General features: G+C 32.9%; 1 protein-coding gene across 2 annotated transcripts; it reads left to right on the forward strand.

Moving 5' to 3' along the window:
* The first annotated feature begins 1,388 nt into the window (after positions 1 to 1,388).
* LOC139515136 (serine/threonine-protein kinase pim-3-like) lies at positions 1,389 to 19,618 on the forward strand. 2 transcript variants are annotated; one of them, XM_071304709.1, is made up of 4 exons: positions 1,389 to 1,541; positions 16,666 to 16,772; positions 16,987 to 17,410; positions 18,313 to 19,618. In XM_071304709.1, exons 1-4 carry the CDS (start codon positions 1,523 to 1,525, stop codon positions 18,690 to 18,692), a joined length of 930 nt encoding a protein of 309 aa, XP_071160810.1. In that variant the 5' UTR covers positions 1,389 to 1,522; the 3' UTR covers positions 18,693 to 19,618. The 2 variants fall into 2 exon arrangements, with proteins under 2 accessions (XP_071160810.1, XP_071160802.1); XM_071304701.1 differs by lacking the exon at positions 1,389 to 1,541 and adding an exon at positions 16,048 to 16,526.
* The last annotated feature ends 4,243 nt before the right edge of the window (positions 19,619 to 23,861 follow it).

Raw genomic sequence — 23,861 nt, forward strand, 5'->3', positions numbered from 1 at the left:
AAAAACAATGGACAGAACTCTTAAAGCTTGTCGCACCTTGCGCTCGACAACAACATCAGTTATACGCCTTGGAATACACCCAGCCATTGTAAATCCAATTGTATGCGCAAAGATTATACGTCAGCTCTGCTATCCGAAAGCACTATACGGTTGTGAACTCTGGGGAAAACTTACCTGCACTGAAATACTGATGCTTGAAAGAACTCACCACTATATTTGTAAATTTATACAAGGTTTACCAAGAAGAACAAGAAGCGACATGTGTGTGTCATTGTTAGGATGGCTTTCAATTGAAAGTTTTATATGTGAACGAAAACTGTTGTTTTTTGGAAGAACATGTCGCCTTCCATACTCAGCTGTCTCATTCCGTATTCTTCTCCGTAGACTCATTGATGCTAGATATAATCAATATGACACCAGATCAGGTTTCGCTTGTGACATTATTGAAATACTCACAAAATATGGTTTATCGAAATATCTAGATCAGTTTCTCAATGATGGACAATTCCCAAGTTCGGCAATTTGGAAATCGGTAGTCAAGACGTCAATTTACCAGGTTGAGGTAGTAAAGTGGCATCATCGTATGGCAGTGGATCCTGATTTTGTTGTTTTCAAAGACATTCACTCGTTTTGTGTACCGCATGCGGCGTGGAGAGTAGCACTACGTCACCCACTGATGCGCAGACAGGCCCATTTTGTAACATCAACGTGCTGTCTTATACGCGAGAACTTACAAAACAACAGAATACTGTGCGATAAATGTGGTAAACTTTTTGATGATCCTTGTACTCATGCGATACTATCATGTGACTATACAGTTGATGCTCGAGATCAATTTTGGAGGAGTGTTATAGACATAAACCCGATTTCATTTAGTGTTCACTTAGGAAATATGACTGACAATAAATTGCTTAATTGTATTCTTGCCTGTGACACCGATTTTGATCTACAGAATAAAGAACGTGAACAGTTTAACTTCACGTGTGTGAACTTTATCTACAATTCTTGTAAATTGTTACAGAACCGCAACTGCTGCTAGAAGTACATAAACTATCTTCAAACTGTAATGAACATATGTAAATAATTGAACTTTTCGTCGTGATCTCGTCTTTATTGACTGTCTCTGTGTAAATCATAACTCGTGTTGTTTGTATATGATTAATTGTAATTGTCTTTGCGTTGTTTCATACTCTCCAATAGGAGGCAAATAAAATTATATATCTATATGCATTTGGTCCCACTGTCATTATTTCTCATCTACAAATTACCTTTATAGAAATATAAATTAACCCATTGATTCATCTACGATTTCGTGAAGTCAGCGAACCATGGTAAAAGTGAATTGTGTTCTTTACTAGTGTGTACCACGTGATTTATAGAGTACTTCTGTCAAATGTACTTTTACAGTCCATGTAAGGTCACGTAAGAAGTTTACATCAACTGTCACGAAACAAATGAATTTTGGCGGGGAAGAAAGGAATTTAACAACTCGACATATTTTTTTGGATATTTTATAAATCAAATGGATAGCCCAACAAGAAGTAAGTAACTACATAATTATACCATACGCCGTACGTAAAACATTAAACAGGTTCCGAATCTCGGCAGTTTGGCTCAGTAGGCCAAATAAGCTAAATCGAGCTATACAAATTTTTTTTTTATATATAAAATTTCAGGTTTTCTCTTCAGTGTTATTTGGAAGTTTAATCCTAAACTGTACAAGCATTATAAAGAAAAATGAGAAGAGATTGCATATCGTGTAAATAAAAAAATGAACTTTTGAAATGATTTTTTAACTTAAAAATTGAAAGGCAGGATATCAACTGCAGAAATATATAGAATCTGTTGGACTTGTCACTATCACACCCTGGACTTGTCCCTATTACACCCTTGACTTGTCCCTATTACACCCTTGACTTGTCACTATCACACCCTTGACTTGTCACTTTGTTTGGGTTTGATAACTATGAAAAGCTTGGGTAAAGATATAGATATAATCAGCTTGAAAAACGAACACAATTCATAAACAGATAAAGTAAAACATTATAAAAAAAATACTTATATGGCGATTGAAGTCATGAGAACTCAAATGTAAATTGTATGATCTTGGTATGTTATGAATCTCTGAAGTCTCATGCCGTCTTGAATATACATATGTATGCGTGAAACATTGGCCACTCGGAGTTTAGCAAAAGCAATCGATTATGTATTCGCCTGATAAATTGAGTATGCATTATCACGAATTTCTATGTTTGCTCAAATTTCATATCTAAGAAGCTAGTTACGCTGGAGGTTGTCTTTTGAAAGCTTTCACCTGTCCTTACGCAGATTTACTACTTTCCAGTCTACATTGACTTCCAAAAGTACGTACGTGTACAATAATTCGTATTAAGCATGACCGTTTTATATTTCCTTCTTCAGGTTAGAGAATATCCTTATAAATGGGAATTATTCCATTTATTGGTATCAAATATACCATAAAACAGGAATCCAATTTCAGTGATAAAGATATAAAATTTGTGGATTTAAGATTTGCTGTAATGAGGGGGGCAAGGGGTTTAACTATTATGCTGTTATGGGGCAATTTAATTCTTTGTTATCTGTTATTTTGAAAATAAATTTGCTGTTAGCTGTTATTGTCTTATTCTTTGTTAGCTGTTATTGGGCTATTAGTTTTTTTGCTATCTGTTATATTGTGATAATGTATTTGCTGTTAACTGTTATTGAAAATTGGAATGTTAGCATTTTTTTTTTTGACAGTCAATATTCGGTATAAATTCAAGATCATTGGACATTGGGGTCTACTACTACTAATATGTTTGTCCCGTATTCAGAGAAGGATTCCATTAACATTTACCCATCACAGAAGTGAGGTCCAGGACAATTCAAGTATATCTTATGATTATCCTTTGTAATAAATTCCATTTTTTATGAATGTGTATTTAGAATTATCTTAATTTTTTGTATGAGAATAATGTTCCTTGTTTCCCAAAGTTTAATGCAAATTGGTTAAAGAGTTTTTGAGTTAATGTCCGACATGTTGACAACAGACGGGCAACAGTATACCATAATCATGATAATACGTTCCGTAAACGAGCGTATAAAAAAAATTATAATACATTGAGTAGTAATTTAAACACATTCTAGATACACAAATTAATACTAAAAACATAGTCATAGAAAATGGAATGCATTACAAAGGATTATATCCGTAATAAGAAATACTGATTTGTCAAAGACCGAATTATTTTAGTATTTCATTTACTGTTATCTGTTTTTGTCCATTTCAATTCCTTGTTATCTGTTATGAGCCAAATCAATTTTCTGTTTTGCTGTTATTGGGACCCCCTTGCCCCCTCTGTAATGGTGCATGGTGCAAACATTCACGTAAATGACTTAATGACAACATTTTTGCCCCAAAAGACCATATCATCTGGCAAAAAGTTGGACTTTCGGAGGCCATTATCTTTGTATTCAGTTCTCATTTAACTACGGTCTTTACGGGGAAAATGTTGTCATTTCTATTAACGTGTGCGCCATGATATTAATAATGATGAATTACACATTTTTATTTGTTTTTCACTGTAGATTGATATCCGTCTTTGGTTTTAAAATACTCATAAATCGAGATATTACCAATTTATGAGGATCTTCCCAAACCTGTCTTGTTTTACTTTCTGTCTGTAAATGTGACGGCATCAGAGCCTCAACAATGTTGTGAAACCCAACTTAAAGTCTTTGGTGTTGGCGCCACCGGATGTGGTAGAGGTTGTACCTTCAAGATAAATGATTCAAGCATAGTGGTAACGACGCCTAGCTCAACTTATTTATATAACAATGGGTGATAAATTTGATGTTTTGTTATGGATGTTCTCTATGGTCTATATTTTTGGTGTTTGGTTCGATATTGGTACCATTAAACAAATTTGTATTCTATAGAACTGATCTTACCCTCGGTTTATTCAGATACATAAGCCCGTTGCTTTACGTTTGTATGAAGCTGTATAGCAGAAAAGTCCTTTGATCGAGTAGGCTACTGGTCCGCTGACAGTTATTTGTACAAACTTGGAAGTTTTGTTTTTGTTTGCATTCATTTTGTTTGCCGAATAGCATAGAGTACCGGTATCTAGAAAAAAAAATGTTCAGCTTAACAAAAATAATAAGGGTTATTTCAAGCGTCAGATTTTTGTTACCTCTGAATATAACCGAAAAGCGGAAGGAATCTTCAAATCTTCCATCCCCGACAGTACGGGGGCAAAGGCAGTCAAGATTGTACAATCATTGTCTCATCGGTTGTCAGGTGGAATTTCAGAAAGTTGAAAACATTTTTCTAATTTAATATTTCGTGGAAGATTTTCAGACTAATAGCCCAAGATAACACACAAAAAAATAACTTTTTTTTACTACTAGTATGTGTCAAATAGTTTGCTGTTAATGTTTTCAAGACAAACACGCCTGAACATAAAATGTTGCACTCGACGGCTTTCTCCTTTCGATGCAACTTTTGCCCATTTTTGTGCTTTTCCCCCAACACAACTAATGTCTGGACAGAGATGCAAATTAGTGCGTTAGAAAGATTACTGTGTTTTCTTTCTATTGATTTTTTTCTTCAGCAGAATTTATGCTTATGCCCTACAAAGATCCACTTGGATTTGGACTTGTCACAATCGACTGTTTTTTTTTATAATTTAAAAGTTCACAAATTCTCAAAGCTCAATACAATAATTCAAGTAAAAACATGTATATCATATGCATAAAATCCTAATTTATGCACCTTTATTAATCTTTTAAAGGCCTATTTAAACAGAAGTAAACAATTCATGTGTACATTTTTTTCTTGTTTACCTTCTCTTACAAAAAGTTTCATCTTTGTTTTTTAAATTCAACTTGGTTTTCAGCTGTTGTTATGGACTTTGGTCCGTTTTTCTAATATTGAAATCGACCTTGACCTGGTTTTTACTGTTCATTGCTCAATGTAAAGTTTTTTGTATGATTTTTTTCTCAAACTATAAACAATTATAGGTCAACTATATTTGTTGTACGGAATGATTGTACTGTGTTCATAAATTTTCACTACGGTGAGCAATAGGTATACTATATAATGTTTGGTGTATGGAATAACTGTAAAGTGTCCAACTGGCAGGTGTAATGCGACTTTGACTTAATTTTCGCGGTTCAGTGGTGTAAGTTAAGTTTTTGTGGTTTGGTCCGTTTTTCTTATACTATATGCAATAAGTCAACTTTACATATATTTGGTGTATAAAATTATTTTACGATGTGCATGTCAGTCTGGTATATTTTATTTGACCTTGACCTCGTTTTTATTGTTCATTGCCAAGTTTTTTTCCATATACTACAAGCAATAGGTCAACTATATTTGTTGTATGGAATGATTTTACGATGTACATGTCTGTCTAACAGGGTTCATCTGACCTTGACCTGATTTTCATGATTCATTGATCAATGTTAATATGTTCTGGTTAATTTTCTTTCTTAGTTACAATGTGCAGTAAGTAGGTCAACTATATTTAATACATATTTATTGAATGAAATGATTGTTAGGTGTACATGTATTTCCAGTTTGGTTTTTCTGACCTTGGCCATTTTTTCTTGTATCATGTTTAGTTTATGTGGTAGTTACATAGGAAAGCTTTATATTATGACTATCAACTTGAAATAATTTGTAAGAAGGCGAGACATTTCAGCGTGTGCACTTTTCTTCTTCTGAAGTAACAGTTGTTTAAAATAATTCATTGATGGATTCTTGGAGTTTTACAAATTTCTGGAACGATTATCGTTCTCAAGACTCAGTAATAAACAAATAAAAAACTGTGATTGGAGAACAACTTTTGTACTCCAGAGTACTGAGTAAAGTCTATTAACCGAGATGCCAAACAGAGGAAGGGGTATCCTGTCACCACCATGTGCACTTCCCAACTCATAATCTTGGCAAAATGTATATCGGGGAACTGTAGTATATATTTGTTTAATGTCTTGATTTTCTATAGATAAAAGTGTTCTTCTTCCAGGGGGTGAGGCCAGTAAGGAACCGGATTCAAAGCTAAATGTGATTGGTTCCACGCGAAAACTTTGCGCAGTGTCGGAAACACAGAAAGTTCTCTCTTGGCTATTTACATTTAAAAACGATCGCAATATAATACAATTAAAACACTGTACATGTACAACTGGTGTTGCCTACCTCCTTTCAGATCATGTCTTTAAGCCAGCCCTGAATCCCTCAACTGCGTTGGACAATGAAACTGTTGTTCCAATCCCTGAGATGGTCCTCGGGAAGAAAGATTGGCCGTAAGCATCTGTACATGTTCTTTCTTGGTAGAAGCGGTGTTTACCTCTGGCCCGGTTATCAGTTGAGGTTAAATATTGATGACGGTATATATGTCTAATATAAGATCATGCTGCATCTTGAATAGTATGCAGTCTGTTTGTTTTATTTGTATTTGTGACACAGCCAGGTGTTCGATATGTTTAGTTGTTATTCACAAATTGTCCTGCTCTTTTCTGTACCTGTTCTATTGCCTTGATCTTATTTTGGGTTGTTGGGTCCCATACTGTGTATGCATGTTCCACTGCAGGTCTTACCATGGATACATATGTAGCTGCCTTTACAGGTTTTGTACAGCCATTGAGATTTCTACGTATAAATCCTAATGTTCTATTACCTTTTCTTATGTATTATCTATGTGTTTATCCCAGGTTAGGTACTTGCTGATGGTTATTTCTAGTTATTAACTAGCTTCAATTGTGTCTAGAGTATAGCCGTGTAGTTTGTATGTTGTTTATATCACTGGTCGATTTTTCGGTGATATTGTTATGACGGCATTTTTTGGCATTTAAAATCATCTGCCAATTGTTTTCCCATTCTTCCAATGCTTCTGGAGAAGTTCTCTATCTGCTTGGTTTGTGATGGTACGCAAGAGTAGGCTGTCATCTACGAATAATTTGGTCTCTGATGTAGATGCTGTTTCTGGCATGTCGTTAATGTAAGCCAGAAACATTTATGGTCCAAGGACTGTGCTGAGAGTACTGGTAATTTCGTGGTGACCGCTCCTTCTAGTATTACACTCTGCTTTCTGATGTGTAGGAAGAAGCTTATCCATTTCTTGGTTTTTGGGTTGACGCCATAGTTTTCCATCTGTGTAGTAGGCGGTGAAAGGGTACCTCGTCAAATGCTATTGCAATGTCTTGCAGGATGATGTTTACTTTGATGTTTCTTTTTAATTTTGATGCAATGTCGTTGGTGGTTATGATTGGTTGGGATTCGCATGCTCGTCTTATGCGGAATCCGTGTTGTGCATCAGTAAGTATAATATTTTTGTCAATTTGGTCTATGGTGTTGTTATGTACAATATGTTCTTAGACCTTACATGTGATGGAAGTTAGAGATACTGGTCTGTAATTAGATGATATGTGCCTATCGTCTTTTTTGAAAAGGGGAACTACATGGGCATCTCTTCAATCTTGCGGGACTTCGCAGGGGCGGATCAAGCCATTTTAAAAAGCGGGGTTCCAACTATATGCTCCAATTTAAATGCATTGATCGTCTAAAAAAAGGGGGTTCCAACCCCCGGACCCCCCCCCCCTTTTTTTTTGATCCGCCACTACTTCGCCAGTGTTCAATGGTGTTTGATATAAGTTTTGTAAGTACAGGAGCAAGTTGTTCTGCTGCTGCTTTCAGTATAAAAACACGGTATTGAGCCGGGACCAGTAGCTTTATGAGATTTCATGTTTTTAACAGTTTGTGGACTTCGTTGGTGCTAATGTGTATGTCCTTCATGGTAAAGTATGGACTTATTCCTTTATTTGGAAGGTTATTAAGGTTTTCTAAATACTGACTGAAATTTGTCGTTTTGAATGTCAGCTGGTGTGCCTCTGTAGAAATCACATTTTACTTTTTAACGGTGCAACACCTGTCCATTCTTGACCTTTGCTCTTGATATAAGACAAGATGTTCAGTTATCTTTATAGTGGGAGCTGACTTTTTCCATATATTTCTTGTTGGCTTGCCTGAATTCCCACCACTGTACATCCTCTTGTAGTCTTTTATGTATCCATATCCTTGTTTCTTTTCTTTTTAGTTTTTCTAGCTTCTTGTGTGCTTTTTGTTTCTGGTTTATTTTGCGTCTAATAGTTGTATTAATCCATGGATGAGTGTTTCTTCCTTGAATCATTTTTATGGTACTCTTTTCTCTATGGTTGTGTGTACGGCTGTTTTGATTGCCTGCCACAATGACTCAACGCTTCTGTCTTTGATTTTTTTGAAAGTTGTTATGAAGTTTTGAAGGTCTTCCTTTATTTTTATGTATTTCGGCTTTTTTCCATAGAAATATTTTACTTAAGACTGGTTTAGGTATAAGTGGTTTACAAACCATACCAGGAGGACGATGCCACGGTCGCTATTTTCTATAGACGGTAAAGGTTTGCATCTTGATTTAAATGATGCGTGTGAAGTAAGCAATAAATCTAAGGTGTTCTCTTTGTGCGATGGGAAGTCCTCAATTTTTTCTAACCCGTTGTCAGCTACAAGTTCTAAGAAAGCCTGGTCGGTTCTGGTAGGATACTGTCGATGGTCTATAGTTTGTTCTGCCCAGTTAATATCTGGTAAGTTAAAATCGCAACCAATAAGGAATACATCTTTTTGATGTTTTGCTCTGATTTTATTTATTTGTCTTTCATTTTATTCAGGTAAGTTTGTCGTCTGTTTTATCTGGTGGTCAATAATATGCACCTATAAGTATATTATCTTTTTTCATTCTAGGTTAATAGTTAATAGTGCCAGTCAGTAGCTCTGTGTCTGTTACCCAGCTGTAATGTTTGTTTAGCTGCCATCGTTACCCCTCCGTGGTTTGGGCAATCTCGTCGTTCAGTGTCATAGTGGAAGTAGTCTTATAGATCTCATTTGATATTATGTTGGGATCAAGCTATGTTTCCGTGCGGACTGTCTATTATTTCGTCAGGCTCAGTTAGCTCGTTACTTGTAATTGCTTCAAGTAGTATACTCCTTTTTCTGAGACTTTGAAAATTGATGTTCAATATTCTTAACTGTTTTAATGGCTGGCTTGGTTTAATTTGGTTTTAGTGAAGATGTCATGATCGGTATATATATCTGTGCTGAAAGATGTTGTGTTAAATGATGGTTAGTTAATGCTAGATCCTGATGTTGATGGCATTGATGCTTCTGCCATCAATGGATTGGTTGATATATATATTTAGTGTTGATTGTTTGCTGTAATCTCCATTTGGTATGGAATATATTTTCTTTGAATGAAGAGTTTGTAGCAAGATGGGTAAGTCTAGGACCATGTGTCTTCGCTTTTGCCGAGGTTGCTGTATTCAGATGTTGACCTCGACTATTAGTCCCATTTTCGTTTCTGCACTCTTTAACTCAAGTTTTCCTCGACCACATTTTGGGAAACTCTTATACACAATCGTATTTGGGCAATGAGACATTTACTGTTCTATAATTATACCCCTTTAACCGGTCAAAACTATCAACTCGCCGAGTAGTCGAATGATGATCGGTTTTTGGTTGCTTAAGGTCCAGTATCGAATAATGAATTGATTACTTGTATTACTTCGGTATACAACATATTTTCAAATCTGAGTCTTGAGTTAATATAGTATACAGTAAAAAGTTTAAGGTAATATTGGCATGATAGAAAATTATACAGTTACAATGTCCTACGTGTGTCTAGCAATTTTAAAGAAGTGACTTCGAATTCGAAATAGATATAGGAAGATGTGGTGTGAGTGCCAATGAGACAACTCTCCATACAAATAACAATTTAAAAAGTAAACCATTATAGGTTTTTTAGTTTAGTTTAAACATATTTCATTTGTTAAAGTACAAATTGGATAAGACACAAGTCAAACAGACTTATGAAGTCTTCTCCATTTAACATTTATAGCAATATAATACAAAAATATATGTATGAGCATGCATGTATAGAATGGTATATCTATTTAGTAAATATATATATAAATATGGATCAAAAGACGGAAAATTGAAGAAAAAGAAAACAATAATAATACAGAAAAAAAATCAAAAATAAAAATATATAAATCATTATTTAGAAAACAGAAACACAAAAAAAAAACAAAAAATAACAACAAAAAAAACAAAATAATAATAAAAAAACAAAAAAACAAAAAAAAAACAAAAAAAAAAAACAAAAAAAAACGAAAAAATAAAAAGGACAAAAAAACGGAGAAGAAATTTTACTTAGATGATGATGTGTGTGCGATCATGGTTTGCTACCTAGACAATTTGAAATCTTTCCGAACTTTTAATAAACTCAAAGACATTTTTGAAAATGGTTTGGTTTTGCTCTAGAGAAAGAAGACAACTACCCGAGGTAAGTAGTTCTATGTTAATTTTACAATCATTTGGAAGCCAGCGCAGACTTTCATGCATTTTATTTCGTATGTCTGAATATAATATACATTTAAAAAAGAAATGATAGGAATCTTCACGGTTAACACCACAGCGGCAGGAAGGGTCAGAAATAATGTTGACCCTATATAGATCATAGTTTAAGGATGATGCAAAACATCGAAGTTGGGTGAGAATTATATTCAATTTTCGAAATTGAAATTATAAATTTCCAAATTCATATTGCTTCGGTACAAATATATTACTCTGAGGATAACGGTTTTTTAGTTCAGTTTTAAATTTATTAATTGATTCCACATCACGAGTTGAATCCTCAAGATTATTCCAAAGACGTATGGTTGATGGAATAAAAGAATCATTAGTTAATGCTAGTCTGCAGAATGGAATAATGATGTCATTTCCATTACGTAGAGGATAGACCGTCATACTTTGTATTTTTTGGGGAATTAAATTTGACAAATATTCTGGAACATTATTATTTTGAATATTATAAAACATTTGGATTTTTCTTCTCTCTCTTCTTTCAGCTAATGTTTCCCATCCAATTTCTTCATAAATAATCCTTGAGCTTGTGAATATAGGTAACCCCGTAACTATCCTAGCAGCTTGGAGCTGTAATTGCTCCAGTTTATTGACATAACCTACCCCAATATTATCCCAAACCTCACTTGCATACTCAAATAAAGGTCTTATAAAAACTAAATAGAGTTTTTCTAAATTTTTCCTGCTCAGTTTATATTTCAACTTCCTTAGCATATTTATATGTTTAGACGTGCTTAAGATAATATTATCAACGTGGGCATTCCATTTAGCATCATTGCTAAATGTAACCCCTAAATGTTTATGAATATTTGTAATAGGTATATTTTTATCATTGAATATAAAGTTTATTTCTGGGGTTTCAACATTAGAAAATAACATAATTTCTGTTTTATCTGGATTAAAAGACATTAACCATTTTTTGGACCATTCGTTCAGCTTTTCTAGATCATGGTTTATCACAGTTTCTATCTGAAAAGCATCACGATCCGCACAGCTGAACGATGTGTCATCTGCGAAGAGTCTGCACAGAGAAATAAGTCTTTCTGCAATATCATTAATATATATTATAAAAAGTAATGGTCCAAGGACCGACCCTTGAGGAACTCCAGCTGAAATACTGCAAAGTTTTGAAGAAGATTGCTTGATAACCACCCTTTGTTTTCTATCACTTAAGTAGCTTCTAAACCATTTTAACAGATTTCCATTTATACCATAAGCCTTCATTTTATGTAATAAACCATCATGCCAAACTTTATCAAAGGCTCTAGAGAAATCGCAAAAAACAAAACAATTTATCTCTTTCTTTTCAAGTGAGTTCAATATGCAATTATATATTTCTAACAGTTGGTGAACCGTTGAACATTTAGGAAGAAAACCCGATTGATACTCATAAATTAATTTAAATCTTTGTAAGTGGTTGTAAACATATTTATATACAACACGTTCCATGACTTTGCCTATGCAACTTATGAGTGATATAGGTCTATAATTGGAAGGTAATGAACTATCCCCCTTTTTAAATAAGGCTATAACATTTGCAATTTTCCAGCTGGAAGGATATTTGCACTGATGCAAGGATTTATTAAATATAATACATAATGGAATTGCAATTTTTTCGGGACAAATTTTAAGCATCTTATGACTAATGACATCCGGGCCTGACGCCATTATAGGTTAAAGTACGGCCTTCAACACGGAGCCTTGGCTCACACCGAACAACAAGCTATAAAGGGCCCCAAAATTACTAGTGTAAAACCATTCAAACGGGAAAACCAACGGTCTAATCTATATAAACAAAACGAGAAACGAGAAACACGTATATACATGTATTACATAAACAAACGACAACTACTGTACATCAGATTCCTGACTTAGGACAGGTGCAAACATTTGCAGCGGGATTAAACGTTTTAATGGATCCAAACCTTCTCCCTTTTTCTGAAACAATAGCATAACATCACAACAAACAAAAACATACGATAAAATATCAATTGGCAGACTTAACTCAATCAAAAAATGATTACATAGAAGCATAGTGTATTTCATGCATATGAAGTGGCCGAATTATTTTCAAATTCAAACTGGTGCTAGTGTTGGGGTCCCTACATTGTGTTAACATGACAACGCCACCCCACGTTTTGATTGGAGATTTTTAATTTGCCAATCTTCCGAATTATTAGGGTCGTGATGTGAAATTGGTAAAATGCTAATTCAGTCAGTGTTTTGTAGTACATAAAACTACGTTCAAATTATTAAGATACCCTAGAAACGAACTAATATCTGTGATAATTTATCTTACGCATTAACAAGGAATACAATGGTAATGAAGGATTCTGGTCGTGGGATACCATCGAATCACTAGTCATTTATCTTACGCATTAACAAGGAATACAATGGCAATGAAGGATTCTGGTCGTGGGATACCATCGAATCACTAGTCTGACGTTTGATAAGAATTTGTTTCGTTTGACTATAAGTCTGATGACAAATGCTCAATTTCCTTTATTGGGGAAGGGGGTCTTATAAGGCATCGGCTAATAAGAAGTCGATAGTTTATGTCGATCTTTGAGATCTTGTTGCCCGTTTGTTCATTTTCGTGAGGATGTAAAAGTATTGCGGGGGAAAGAAATGTGCAATATGTTGACGCGATTCGGTGCAAATGAGACTTCATTGCATTCATTTCTATGTTGACAACTTCCACATCCTGATAAGGGGGCCGTTCCGGTCCATTTGATTGTTTTTTTTTGGGTTTGTTAATAAAAGAAGATGGAAGTAGGAGAACTATAGTTTAAGCTACGTTTGCTACTCTTATAAAAAGTGGTCAAGATCGGCATTAGAAAGTGCCCCTAACAAAAATGAATTCTTACACTGCACCCTCTCAAAATAACAAAAGTTATCTCACTCAAGAACAAAGGACAAATTCAATTACTATTCATGTTACAAATAATATTCAGGAAAATGTCAGTCCGAAATGATGCAATAAGAGAGGTAACTCTGTCTTTCTTAAAGCACAATTTGTTATCGCTTACTCCCCTTATAACGTAACTGTGCAACAGCTCAACTTAAAATGTAAACAGCACCAAAATATGCCTGCTCGACATCATTTATAATGGAGAAATAGAGAGAATAATTCAAAATAACTAATACATATACATGTATGGGCAATGCTGAGCATATTCAGTAAAAAGTGAACAAGTGAAGTTTTAGGAAGGCGTCCTAGAAAAAAAAATAGCCTTGCCAGAACGTCATAATTATTTGGACTAGAGTTATGTACCTTGAGAAAGAATCGTCCAAGTTTTATTTTCACTCATTTTTACTTGGTTATTCACATAACATCAATGATCTTAAATGGATAGGACTCCCGTTACATCAGTCATTTAATTATAGTATTGAGTAAATGTACAAAATTTACTTTTTTATATGATGTTTAGCATTAAAGGAAGAGAGACAACTCTGTCTGGCCTACAGAACGATTTTGTTATCGTTTTATCACATAACATATTTCTTTCTGACCGGTCACAATGTTGTCTGATTTGTGAACGTCACTAGAAAACAAATAGTATCGACTCGCATGCCCTTTTAACATTGAATATGTCTACAAGTAATCATTGCTTAGGTGCCATACATAACATTACCCAAAAATGCTCATGCATAAGAATTATTGAAACAGTCGCTATATTCAATATGTCCAATATTTCAACAACAAAAAAGAGTATTAACTGACATAACTACCATTACTTTTCTAATTTCGTATTGACTTTTTCTTAGTGAATTTGTTTTTAAAAGCAAAATATACAAGAATCGACGCCTGAGAATTTTGAAAACTGAGGTGTTTTTCAATTATTTCCATTTCTTAATTGGAACAATCAAAAGGTGAGAAAATAGAAACAGTGGTTTTAATTTGTCGGTCATTGAATTACTATCAAAGGCAAAGAATGAAGCAATATAATAAAGCGAGAAGTGTCGACTCAGTTTATAATTGAAGATCTTCCAGCAATTGACTTGTAAGTGAAAAAAAATAATAAATGTATATAGTTACTTCTCAGTTTTTCATGAGATTGACAAGTGTCTGTCAGAGAGGAAAAAGTCTCCCACGCTTTTGCTGTCGGCAGACAACCCAATCGTGCATTGCTTTGTTTTACGTAGCAGTTATCTCCCGTTACATGTAACATATTTCTTCGCTTTGAGACATAGTCGAGAAATAATTACATAATTACATTAACTAATATTCCTTTCGAGGTTCTTATTCTCATGGTACCTTGAATAGTCAATATTTATATAATATATTTATACTGAATTTAGTTATGACTTTAGTTTTATATTTAGTCTTATACCCGATTTTATAGCATATTGTAGTTCTAATTATATAGCATATTGTAGTTCTAATTATATAGCATATTGTAGTTCTAATGCAAAAGTTCTTTTCACACATTAATTTTCAGTTTCTGTATTTTGGAAATGTGTTTTAATTGTGAAATAGTGTAAGTTTCTTTGTAACAGGAAAAATATGTTCACACCTTTCAGTATCGATTTGGCCTAAATATTAAATAATAATATTACAATATCTCTTGCCCCCTGGGAAATATTTCCTGTATTAAATCAATTTGATATTTTCCTTCAAGGCAAATCTTGACTAAAAATAACAATGTTTTTTTTTCATAAATCAACAGCAATTATGTAATAGAAACGGGGAAGTTTTATTTCTATTTCAATCTGGGAAGGAATGAGGACTATTTTTCTTTTGAACAGGAAGCTTGTTTAAATGTTTTCTCTTATCTGGGGTATTACTATTATTTGAAAATTTAGGTCATTTCTATCCAAATGGACGCGTTTATAATTATGTCAATAAAATATGATCTGCGTTCAAACACGTTATGTACATAGTCATATGTAGCTTTACAGAAAATTACATCATTCAATATATAAAAATTAAATCAGCAGTATGAAATTTGGAAATGTGTGATTACTGAAGTTTTCTAACATACGAAATCATGTATGTATTTAGAGTTTTTATCGTTGGTTCAAAAGACTAAAATTAAGGTTCTTAGTTAAGTTGAATAAACTTAAAATACTAAACTTTAATATTGAAACAAGTGTGTTAGAATGCGCTTTCTTTATTAATTATTTTATACATGAACAAGTTATATATACATACATATATATACATCAATAAATGAACAAACAAGTAAAGAGAATTGCATGAAATATATTATTTACATAATATAAGCTGACCCCCACATCATTTTTAGCTCGGTGTTTTCCTGCATGTCAGTGTGTAATATTTGTTGTAAAAATTATGGTTAACATAGAAAAAGTGTAAAAGATATTGTCTTTAAATAGATTTATTCAGTTTCGATTCAGTCGTTTAGTTCAAAAACTAAAGCCTTTAAAATATGTAAGGAATTTTCTCTTATATCCCGCTGTAATGTTTTGTTTACGTTACTCATTCACCTTACCACGCTGTTCTGTTTACGTTTCGAGGCGTATTGTAAGCTATGGAGCTTTTGATTGGTCGTTACTAGATAAGAAACGCGGGAGTATTTCTGATTGGTTAATATATTTGTAGGTAAAAAAATAGCGGCAAGCTATTATTTGGCAGTCGGCCAGATTTATAACATATTCAATCAGACATATCACTACAACGCAATATAGTTCTCTGTCTGCATTCAATTTTATATTACTTATACCTCGCTAATAATATTTTTCGTAGCTCGGGATAGTAAATTCAGCATTTTGTAAGAGATTGTCATGATATAAATTATAAAATATTTCAAGAGACTTTTTCAAAACACAAATCTGGCATCTCTCCAAGTGGGATGTGCCTTAGCGCATGAATCGTGTCCTGATTATAGCACATTGATAGTTAACGTTAATACTATACACACAACTTCGGAAACTCATAACATTTGTATATTCTGTCGTGTCAACAGGGATGTCTTTTTGAGATTTGCTTAGTGAATACCTAATACTTTAAGGATACTAGTGGTTGATAAATAAGAGATATATTCAAATATCATCATGTTGGGAAGAAAGTTGTTTAATAATAACAACCCGGGAGAAAAGAAGGAGCAAAGTAAGTTTGAATTTACTTTTCTAAATTGCAGTGAAATATGGCGAGTTTATACATTACATCTTTACTTGATGCCACGTTACTTTGTTGTTTATACATTATGTTAGACTCATATTTTTATAAGTCTATCTTGTTTTTTCAGTAAAAGGAAAAGAAGAGCTCAATAAAACATATAATGTTGGTGCACAGCTGGGAAGTGGTGGTTTTGGAACAGTTTATGGAGGCACAAGGAGAAGTGATGGTCTACCTGTAAGTATAAAATAGAGAATTTTGTTTCCTTGTTTTTAACTTTTACAACAAATTTCATAATAGAAAACATTTATTTCTTTAGACATCTATACCCTTCTTGTAAAAACTAATTAAAAATGAAAAAAGAGAAAATAAAACACATTACTTAAAATGTTTATATTTGAAACATGAAAACATTGTACTGTTGTTAACAAATTTCATATATATCTTTCAGGTTGCTGTTAAATTAATCAACAAAAATAAAGTGACTGAATGGGGACTTCATAATGGACATAATATACCAATGGAAATTATTCTCTTGAAAAAAGTTTCTCATGTTTCTGGATGTATTAAAATGTTAGATTGGTATGAAGTGAAAAACAATAGTGCTCACAGTTATGTTATAGTGATGGAACGACCAGAGCATGTTCAAGACTTATTTGACTATATCACAGAAAAAGGCGCTGTTAATGAAGAAACCAGCAAAGTGTTCTTTAGACAAATTGTAGAAACTCTATATAATGTTCATAGATCAGGTGTTGTACACCGAGACATTAAAGATGAAAATATTTTAGTGGATTTGAAAACTGGTGAACTGAAAATAATTGACTTTGGATCTGGTACATTGCTCAAAGATACAGTTTATGTGACATTTGATGGTGAGCATCTTTAATAGATTGCATTTTGTTGTAGTGTTATAGGAATATTGAGTATTAGAGTTCATCCACCTACACATATTAATTAATCCCAATATGGGAGATGCTAAGAATGCTTTACATTGGCTGGAAAAACATATCAATTACACAGTTGCTGCTGCTGAAAATATCAGCATAAATGATCACACATGTGTCTCAGCATAACTTGGCAATGATTCATATATTCAGTAGCGAAACATACATAGCATACATTGTTTACACAAAGTTAACAACTAGGTTTAAATTACAGTGCATAACAAGTTATGATATTGGCTTATTATATTGGTAGCATTAGCCAAAAAAATATGACTGGTTGCTATCAACCTAAAATTAAATGCTTTTATAATTTGTAACAAGTCAACTGTAGGATTGATTATGTGGGACATTTTAAGTTGGTTCACAAGAACTCCTTGCATACCTGTGAGCAGTCATGCATGTCAAAACATTTACCTGAGTTTTTTTAAATCAATACTTAAGCTATTAGATATGAATAAGTGGGGTAATTAGTAAAATTTTCTAACACAAATTACATTAAGGGTATTAATATATTAAAAAGTTGATCATCTGTCAGGCTTTCTTATGACCATATGTCCTTTCATTGTGACATTCAGGTGTGTCCTTTACTTAAGTATTTAAATGTAAAGGATGAGTTGTGACAACACTTCACACATCACTTCACTTTAGGCAGTAAGAATTTACTTGATTGATGACAAAAATTGAGACTAAAAAATATAAAACTTTAATTATGTATAGAAATGCATTAAAAAAGTTAGAGCTTATTCTTATTGTCAATTATGTAAAAAATATATAGAAATGTATTAGAAAAGTCCGAGCTTATTCTTAATAGTCATATCTTTATTTTTAAGGTACAAGAGTGTACAGTCCTCCTGAATGGATAAAACACCATCGGTACCATGGAAGATCAGCAACAGTGTGGTCTTTGGGGATTTTATTATTTGACTTAGTTTGTGGAGATATTCCATTTGAACAAGATGAACAAATCATGAAAGCGGAAGTATCATTTAGGGGAAGATTATCACATGATGTGAAAGACTTAATTAAAAAGTGTTTAGCAATTCGTCCATCAGATAGACCATCTTTTGAAGACATTTTAAGTCATTCATGGTTAGCAACTCCACAGTTGCCAGTTGAGAAACTTAGTTTACATGGAAATAATAACAATAGTTCTTGCCAGCATGGAAATTCTGTAGACACTGTTTCAATGAGTAGCCAAGAAAGTGTGTGACGAAACCTTATAACAGAATAGATTTAGTCAATATTCTGTGCAACAGAAAAATGCAATAAACTTACTCATTCCAATGCTCAGGGATTAATCAAACAATTTGCCAAAGTCTGGCATAATTTTATTGTGCTATTCAAAGAGGACATGCTCATAGGACTTGTTTTATTTATTTATTTATGATATAAGTTCTGAGAACTTATTTGCCACTGCCATTTCAATGCATGTGAAACATTTGTACTTTTGTTGTCAATAAGTGTAAATTCAATTTTGTATAAACTGGTGCTAAAAATTACGACTTGGTTTATACCATAGAGAGACAAATTTTAGTAGATTTTACAATGGAGACACTCAAGTTTCTTGATTATATATATAAATGTGTACTTCTGTAGTATTTAACATTCACATTGATTTTAGAAACAACTTGGAGTCTTACTAACTCCTATGTAGTAATTTGGCACTAAACTAACATTTACCAATTTATATTTAACAGATTTTATATAAATCTGAATCTGCATTTTAAAATTTATTATTTATGCAACAATTATACAAGATTTTGCCTGCCAGAAAAGTTCTCTAAATCATTTTTATGAATTTTTCAAATCATAAATCATTCATTTTGTAAATATAAAATCACATATTTATTGGCAGAATTTTGCCGTGTGTATGACTGTATGTGTGCATGTTAAAACTGAGGTATAATAGGAGATGGATGCCCGAGCAAAGAGCCATTTTAAAAAATTGTTCAGAGTGATAATGATGGATGTGAGAGTAGGTTTGTGTGTTGCTTATAAGCAGCTTAGTAAGGTGTGTCTAATTTATTTGGGAGAAATCCTTTGTGTTTGTTTGTAATGTATATAACTTATTTTTATAAAGAAAAAGAGAAATGGAAGGATCCTAAAGATTTGAAAAAATAAAATTATAAATATTAATTTTTGTTACTGTTCATGTTTTTGCAAGCAAGACTACAATTCTATGTACATTTGTACTTCAATAGACAGTTCTCATGTACAATGCCAAAGGAGATGTGATACTGACATATACAATTCAAAACCAGACACTGTCTGATCATCTACAATTATACTATACATGTACATTTATAAATCAGACTCACTACAAAGAAAATCCTAGGATAAAATAGCTTGGATTATGGTATTAATATTATAGTTCTCCTCATATAAAAATAAGGAGATGTGGTATATGTGCCAATGTAACAACTTCATGTACAATGTATATACATTTGTACCAGACAAAATTTAAATATTAACATATCCTATGTACATTTTAATTGATCAAAATGAGACTGATCCAACAAATATGAGTACCTCAACAAAATTTCAATTTCATACTCTTAGAGAGATATGTCCTCATGTACACTTGAACAACACAAAATGAGTACTGTTTATTTGCTATACACAATTAGACAGCTGTTGTCTCATATATTTGTATAACACAAAATAACTGGAAATAAAGGTAATCGCCCTCTTCACTTCATATTTGAGTCGAGGTTAACTTGACAGGCATGTCAAATGAACTTCCCTCAGTCTAAAACAGATTTCATAACCTGAAGAACCTCATTGTTCGGACATTCTACCAATTAAACTGAGATTGTGGTCTACCGGTATTTGTCTTATACAATACTGCATGCTGATGATCCATTCTACATTTGTACTACACAAAGTAAATCTGCTTTTTCTGTTCTTTTGAACCATGGAACTCACAGAAGTATTATATTCAATAAGAGACTTCCAGGATTTGAACCATATAGAACATACAATCAATTTTAAATTTCATAGCAGTTGAAACACATGGAAAAATAAATTCTGAGTGGGAATTGATAGTCCAAAAAAATTCAAAACCAAGTATGGCATAGATTACATTTTCACAAAACATGGACATTAAAAAAATGGTTGTCCATTCATTTTCAAGTTTAATTATGTTGATGGGGTTTCTGTCTTGTTGCCATTTACCTATACAAGTTTTTATTACTGGTGGATACTTTGTATATGCACAAAACAAACCAGTTACAGTGTGTTATCTATCCTGTTCATATAAGAAAGCAAAAAAACAGATAACTCTCAGAATGTGTGTAGAAAAGTCCAAGGAAACTAGAATCACCATTTTTAGTCATGAAAAAGTTTAAACAATAAGATTAAAAACAGAAGCAATGCAATTTAAGTACATGTATATACTCTTAGTCAAAAAAGGAGGAAAAGAACCAAAAATAGTCTGAAATTAAGTTTTAAACTATTGCTATGAAATGGTAACTAGGTTCAGCTGATATAACATTGTACATTCTAGGTGCAACTTTGAACATGAAGGTTAGGAGAATAATTACTCCATACAAATGTTCGTGTACAAGTCCAGGATTCGTACACTCACTTTAGTGAGAACCCTGCTGAAATAGAAGTACTTGGAATTGAATATGGACCTGGCACATAAGAGAATATAAATTATGAACAATTTTAATGATATACTAGTGTTCTATGATAGTTTTCAATTCAACAAATAAAGCATTTGTATTGTACAGAAAAACTACCTAAAGCAAGGAGTGTCTCAATACAAAAACCCGGATACATTATTTACCGTTTCTTATGAAACAGAAACAATTCAGGAAATTTCAGGAACGGTTAACAAATGTTATTGGTCATGTTTGAAACTTATTACAAACAACCTTTTTAGATTGCAAAATAACATGATAGGAATTATCACGTTTTAAAACATAAACAATAATAATATTAGTAATTTGGACAAGATCCCATAACTGTGAATTCTTCGACTAAAACATTTTTGTGGCTAAACAATTTTACATCAAGATCTTATGATATCAAACTTTATGACATAACACTGGCAAATTGCCATGGATTATACAAAAACAAAACAAAACTAATTAGAGATCTTTAACTAATAAGAAACGATGTACGCATTTTTTCAGCGATCAATATATAGATCGACTGATTTGCTAACGCTACGTGAACAGCAGAAAGATGATGCAATGTTTTAATTTGAATTGATTTCAATATATTTCACATTAAATAAATAAATGACAACTAAATGTCTTGCAGATATCGTCTAACTAAAAACGCCTGGTAAACAACTGAAATTAAACATGAATTGTACACCCCCTTTTTTCTACGTATTTGTATACGTAATCTATTACTTGGCAAGCTGCCAGCACTTTACTACGTTAATAGTATTGATCATACAGTATAGTCGTGATATGGTCTCGCTGAATAAAAGGTCACAAGTCTGATCAATGATTGACAGAAAGAAAGTTTCTCGGTTGCGTAACAGAAAATACAATCGATAGAGGAAGCAGAATTGGAGATTTGTTTCTGCTTTCAGAATAGATGCCATCAATATTAAACACCTACTGGTATTTTTTGTCAAAAGCTTGAACAGAGAATGGGAAAATGGTTGATGAATTAAGATGTTTATTTCAATATATTTGTATACGCGTATCTTGCCCAAAGCAATTAATAAATCTATTTTTGAACCTTTTACCCACATTTAGACTGATTGTTCAGTTTAAACATGATAAATGCTAACACAGTGAACAAAACGGTAAGATCTGTACTGAAAATAAAGATCAAAGATAATCTCTTATAAATCTGTACCAAGTGGCCACCAAAAAACCTTCTAAAGTCGATATTCTAAATATTTCGGATATCCCATGCAAGGATTTCTTTACAAATCGGGAATTATTTAATTGTAACAACAGGATTAAAAGCTTTAATATTATTAAGCGTCTTTAGTAATTGAAGACACATTCAAAACCTCGAGATTATAAAACCACGAAGTCCATAAAGATTTCTTTACACCTTCATATTCTTCTCATTCTTTACACCCCAAAATGTAAAAAATAAACACCTGAAAGTAGAGAAGGTGGAAAATGAAAACGAACATCTCACATACAAACTTTAAGATGCCCTTACCTTCTTTTGTAACAAACCGATACATATTCGGTTATATAAGCGCTAAGAACTTGCTTAAACACCTACCATAAAGAGCGAGACGATCGGAATTTCTTGATTTTTGGGGCTCTGCACTATAGTAAACTAAGGTGTTTTCGTTATACATACCTAAACATATTTGCTTTTTATACGACATTATTTTTTTGTGTTTTATATAACTAACTGTTGTACTTGTGTGTGTTAGATATGCATAAATTGACAAGTCGGGTACATACAAACGTCAATGAGAGCAAACTGACGATCGACAAAAACATCAGATTTCCACACATTGTATTAGGCTCTAAATCGACACGACTGAGAAAAATAACCGACATCCAGGATCTTCCACAAGTAATGATGATACAAACAGCAAAATCAAACCAAGTTCCCATTCATTTACAACAAAAATGTCATACAGCTAAAGTGACATCCTGTCAGGATAACGAATTTTGATCGGGTTACTGGTATAAGAGATTCTATCAGTTAATTCCATTTGTTTTCTGTTGAAAATTACTTCATCCCCGTATTTAGTATCAAAAGTTAAGTAATTTTTATCAGTTGTAAGGGTAACTTTAGAATTTCACCTTTATGCCCACATTTTGAAGGCTAACTGACACGTAATTCTTTAAAATACTAGTATACACCTCTTCAGTATACCCTAATAGCGTGTCGACATGATACAACCGACAAAGCACTAAAGTTAATATATTTTGAGTGTCTTCTTCTAGTATTGGTCTATCCATGTCCAAAATTTACCATAGACTTACAAAGGGACAATTTAGGTCTTATTATGTCAATCAATAATCGAACGTTCAGAGTTCAGAACAAGGCTTTGCAACTATAATGATCTGCATCTAAGTTTAAGGTTACAAGGTGCTCGACTGAAACTTGCGTACCAACGCCTATAACCGCGGTAACTATATTTCATATATACCTATTCGATTAAATATACAATTGGAAAGTGTAGATAAATATAAGTTGAATACATGTAAATATGATAATCAAGATAATCGATTAATAAATGGCTTCTGGATTAAGAGAATTGGCAAAATATGTGGTATGAAACAAGGGCAATGGGTAAACATATACCATGGCCCGCAGACGAACTTAATGGCTTAACCCTTAAATGTAGATAGTTACACAATTATCAGGGCTTAGATAAGCACTGAAAGATAGTTTTGTAGTGAAAGAAAAATATTAGGGTCTTCTTAGTACGATATAG

This window comes from Mytilus edulis, chromosome 1, assembly GCF_963676685.1.
Source record: "Mytilus edulis chromosome 1, xbMytEdul2.2, whole genome shotgun sequence".
Taxonomy (NCBI): Eukaryota; Metazoa; Mollusca; class Bivalvia; order Mytilida; family Mytilidae; genus Mytilus; species Mytilus edulis.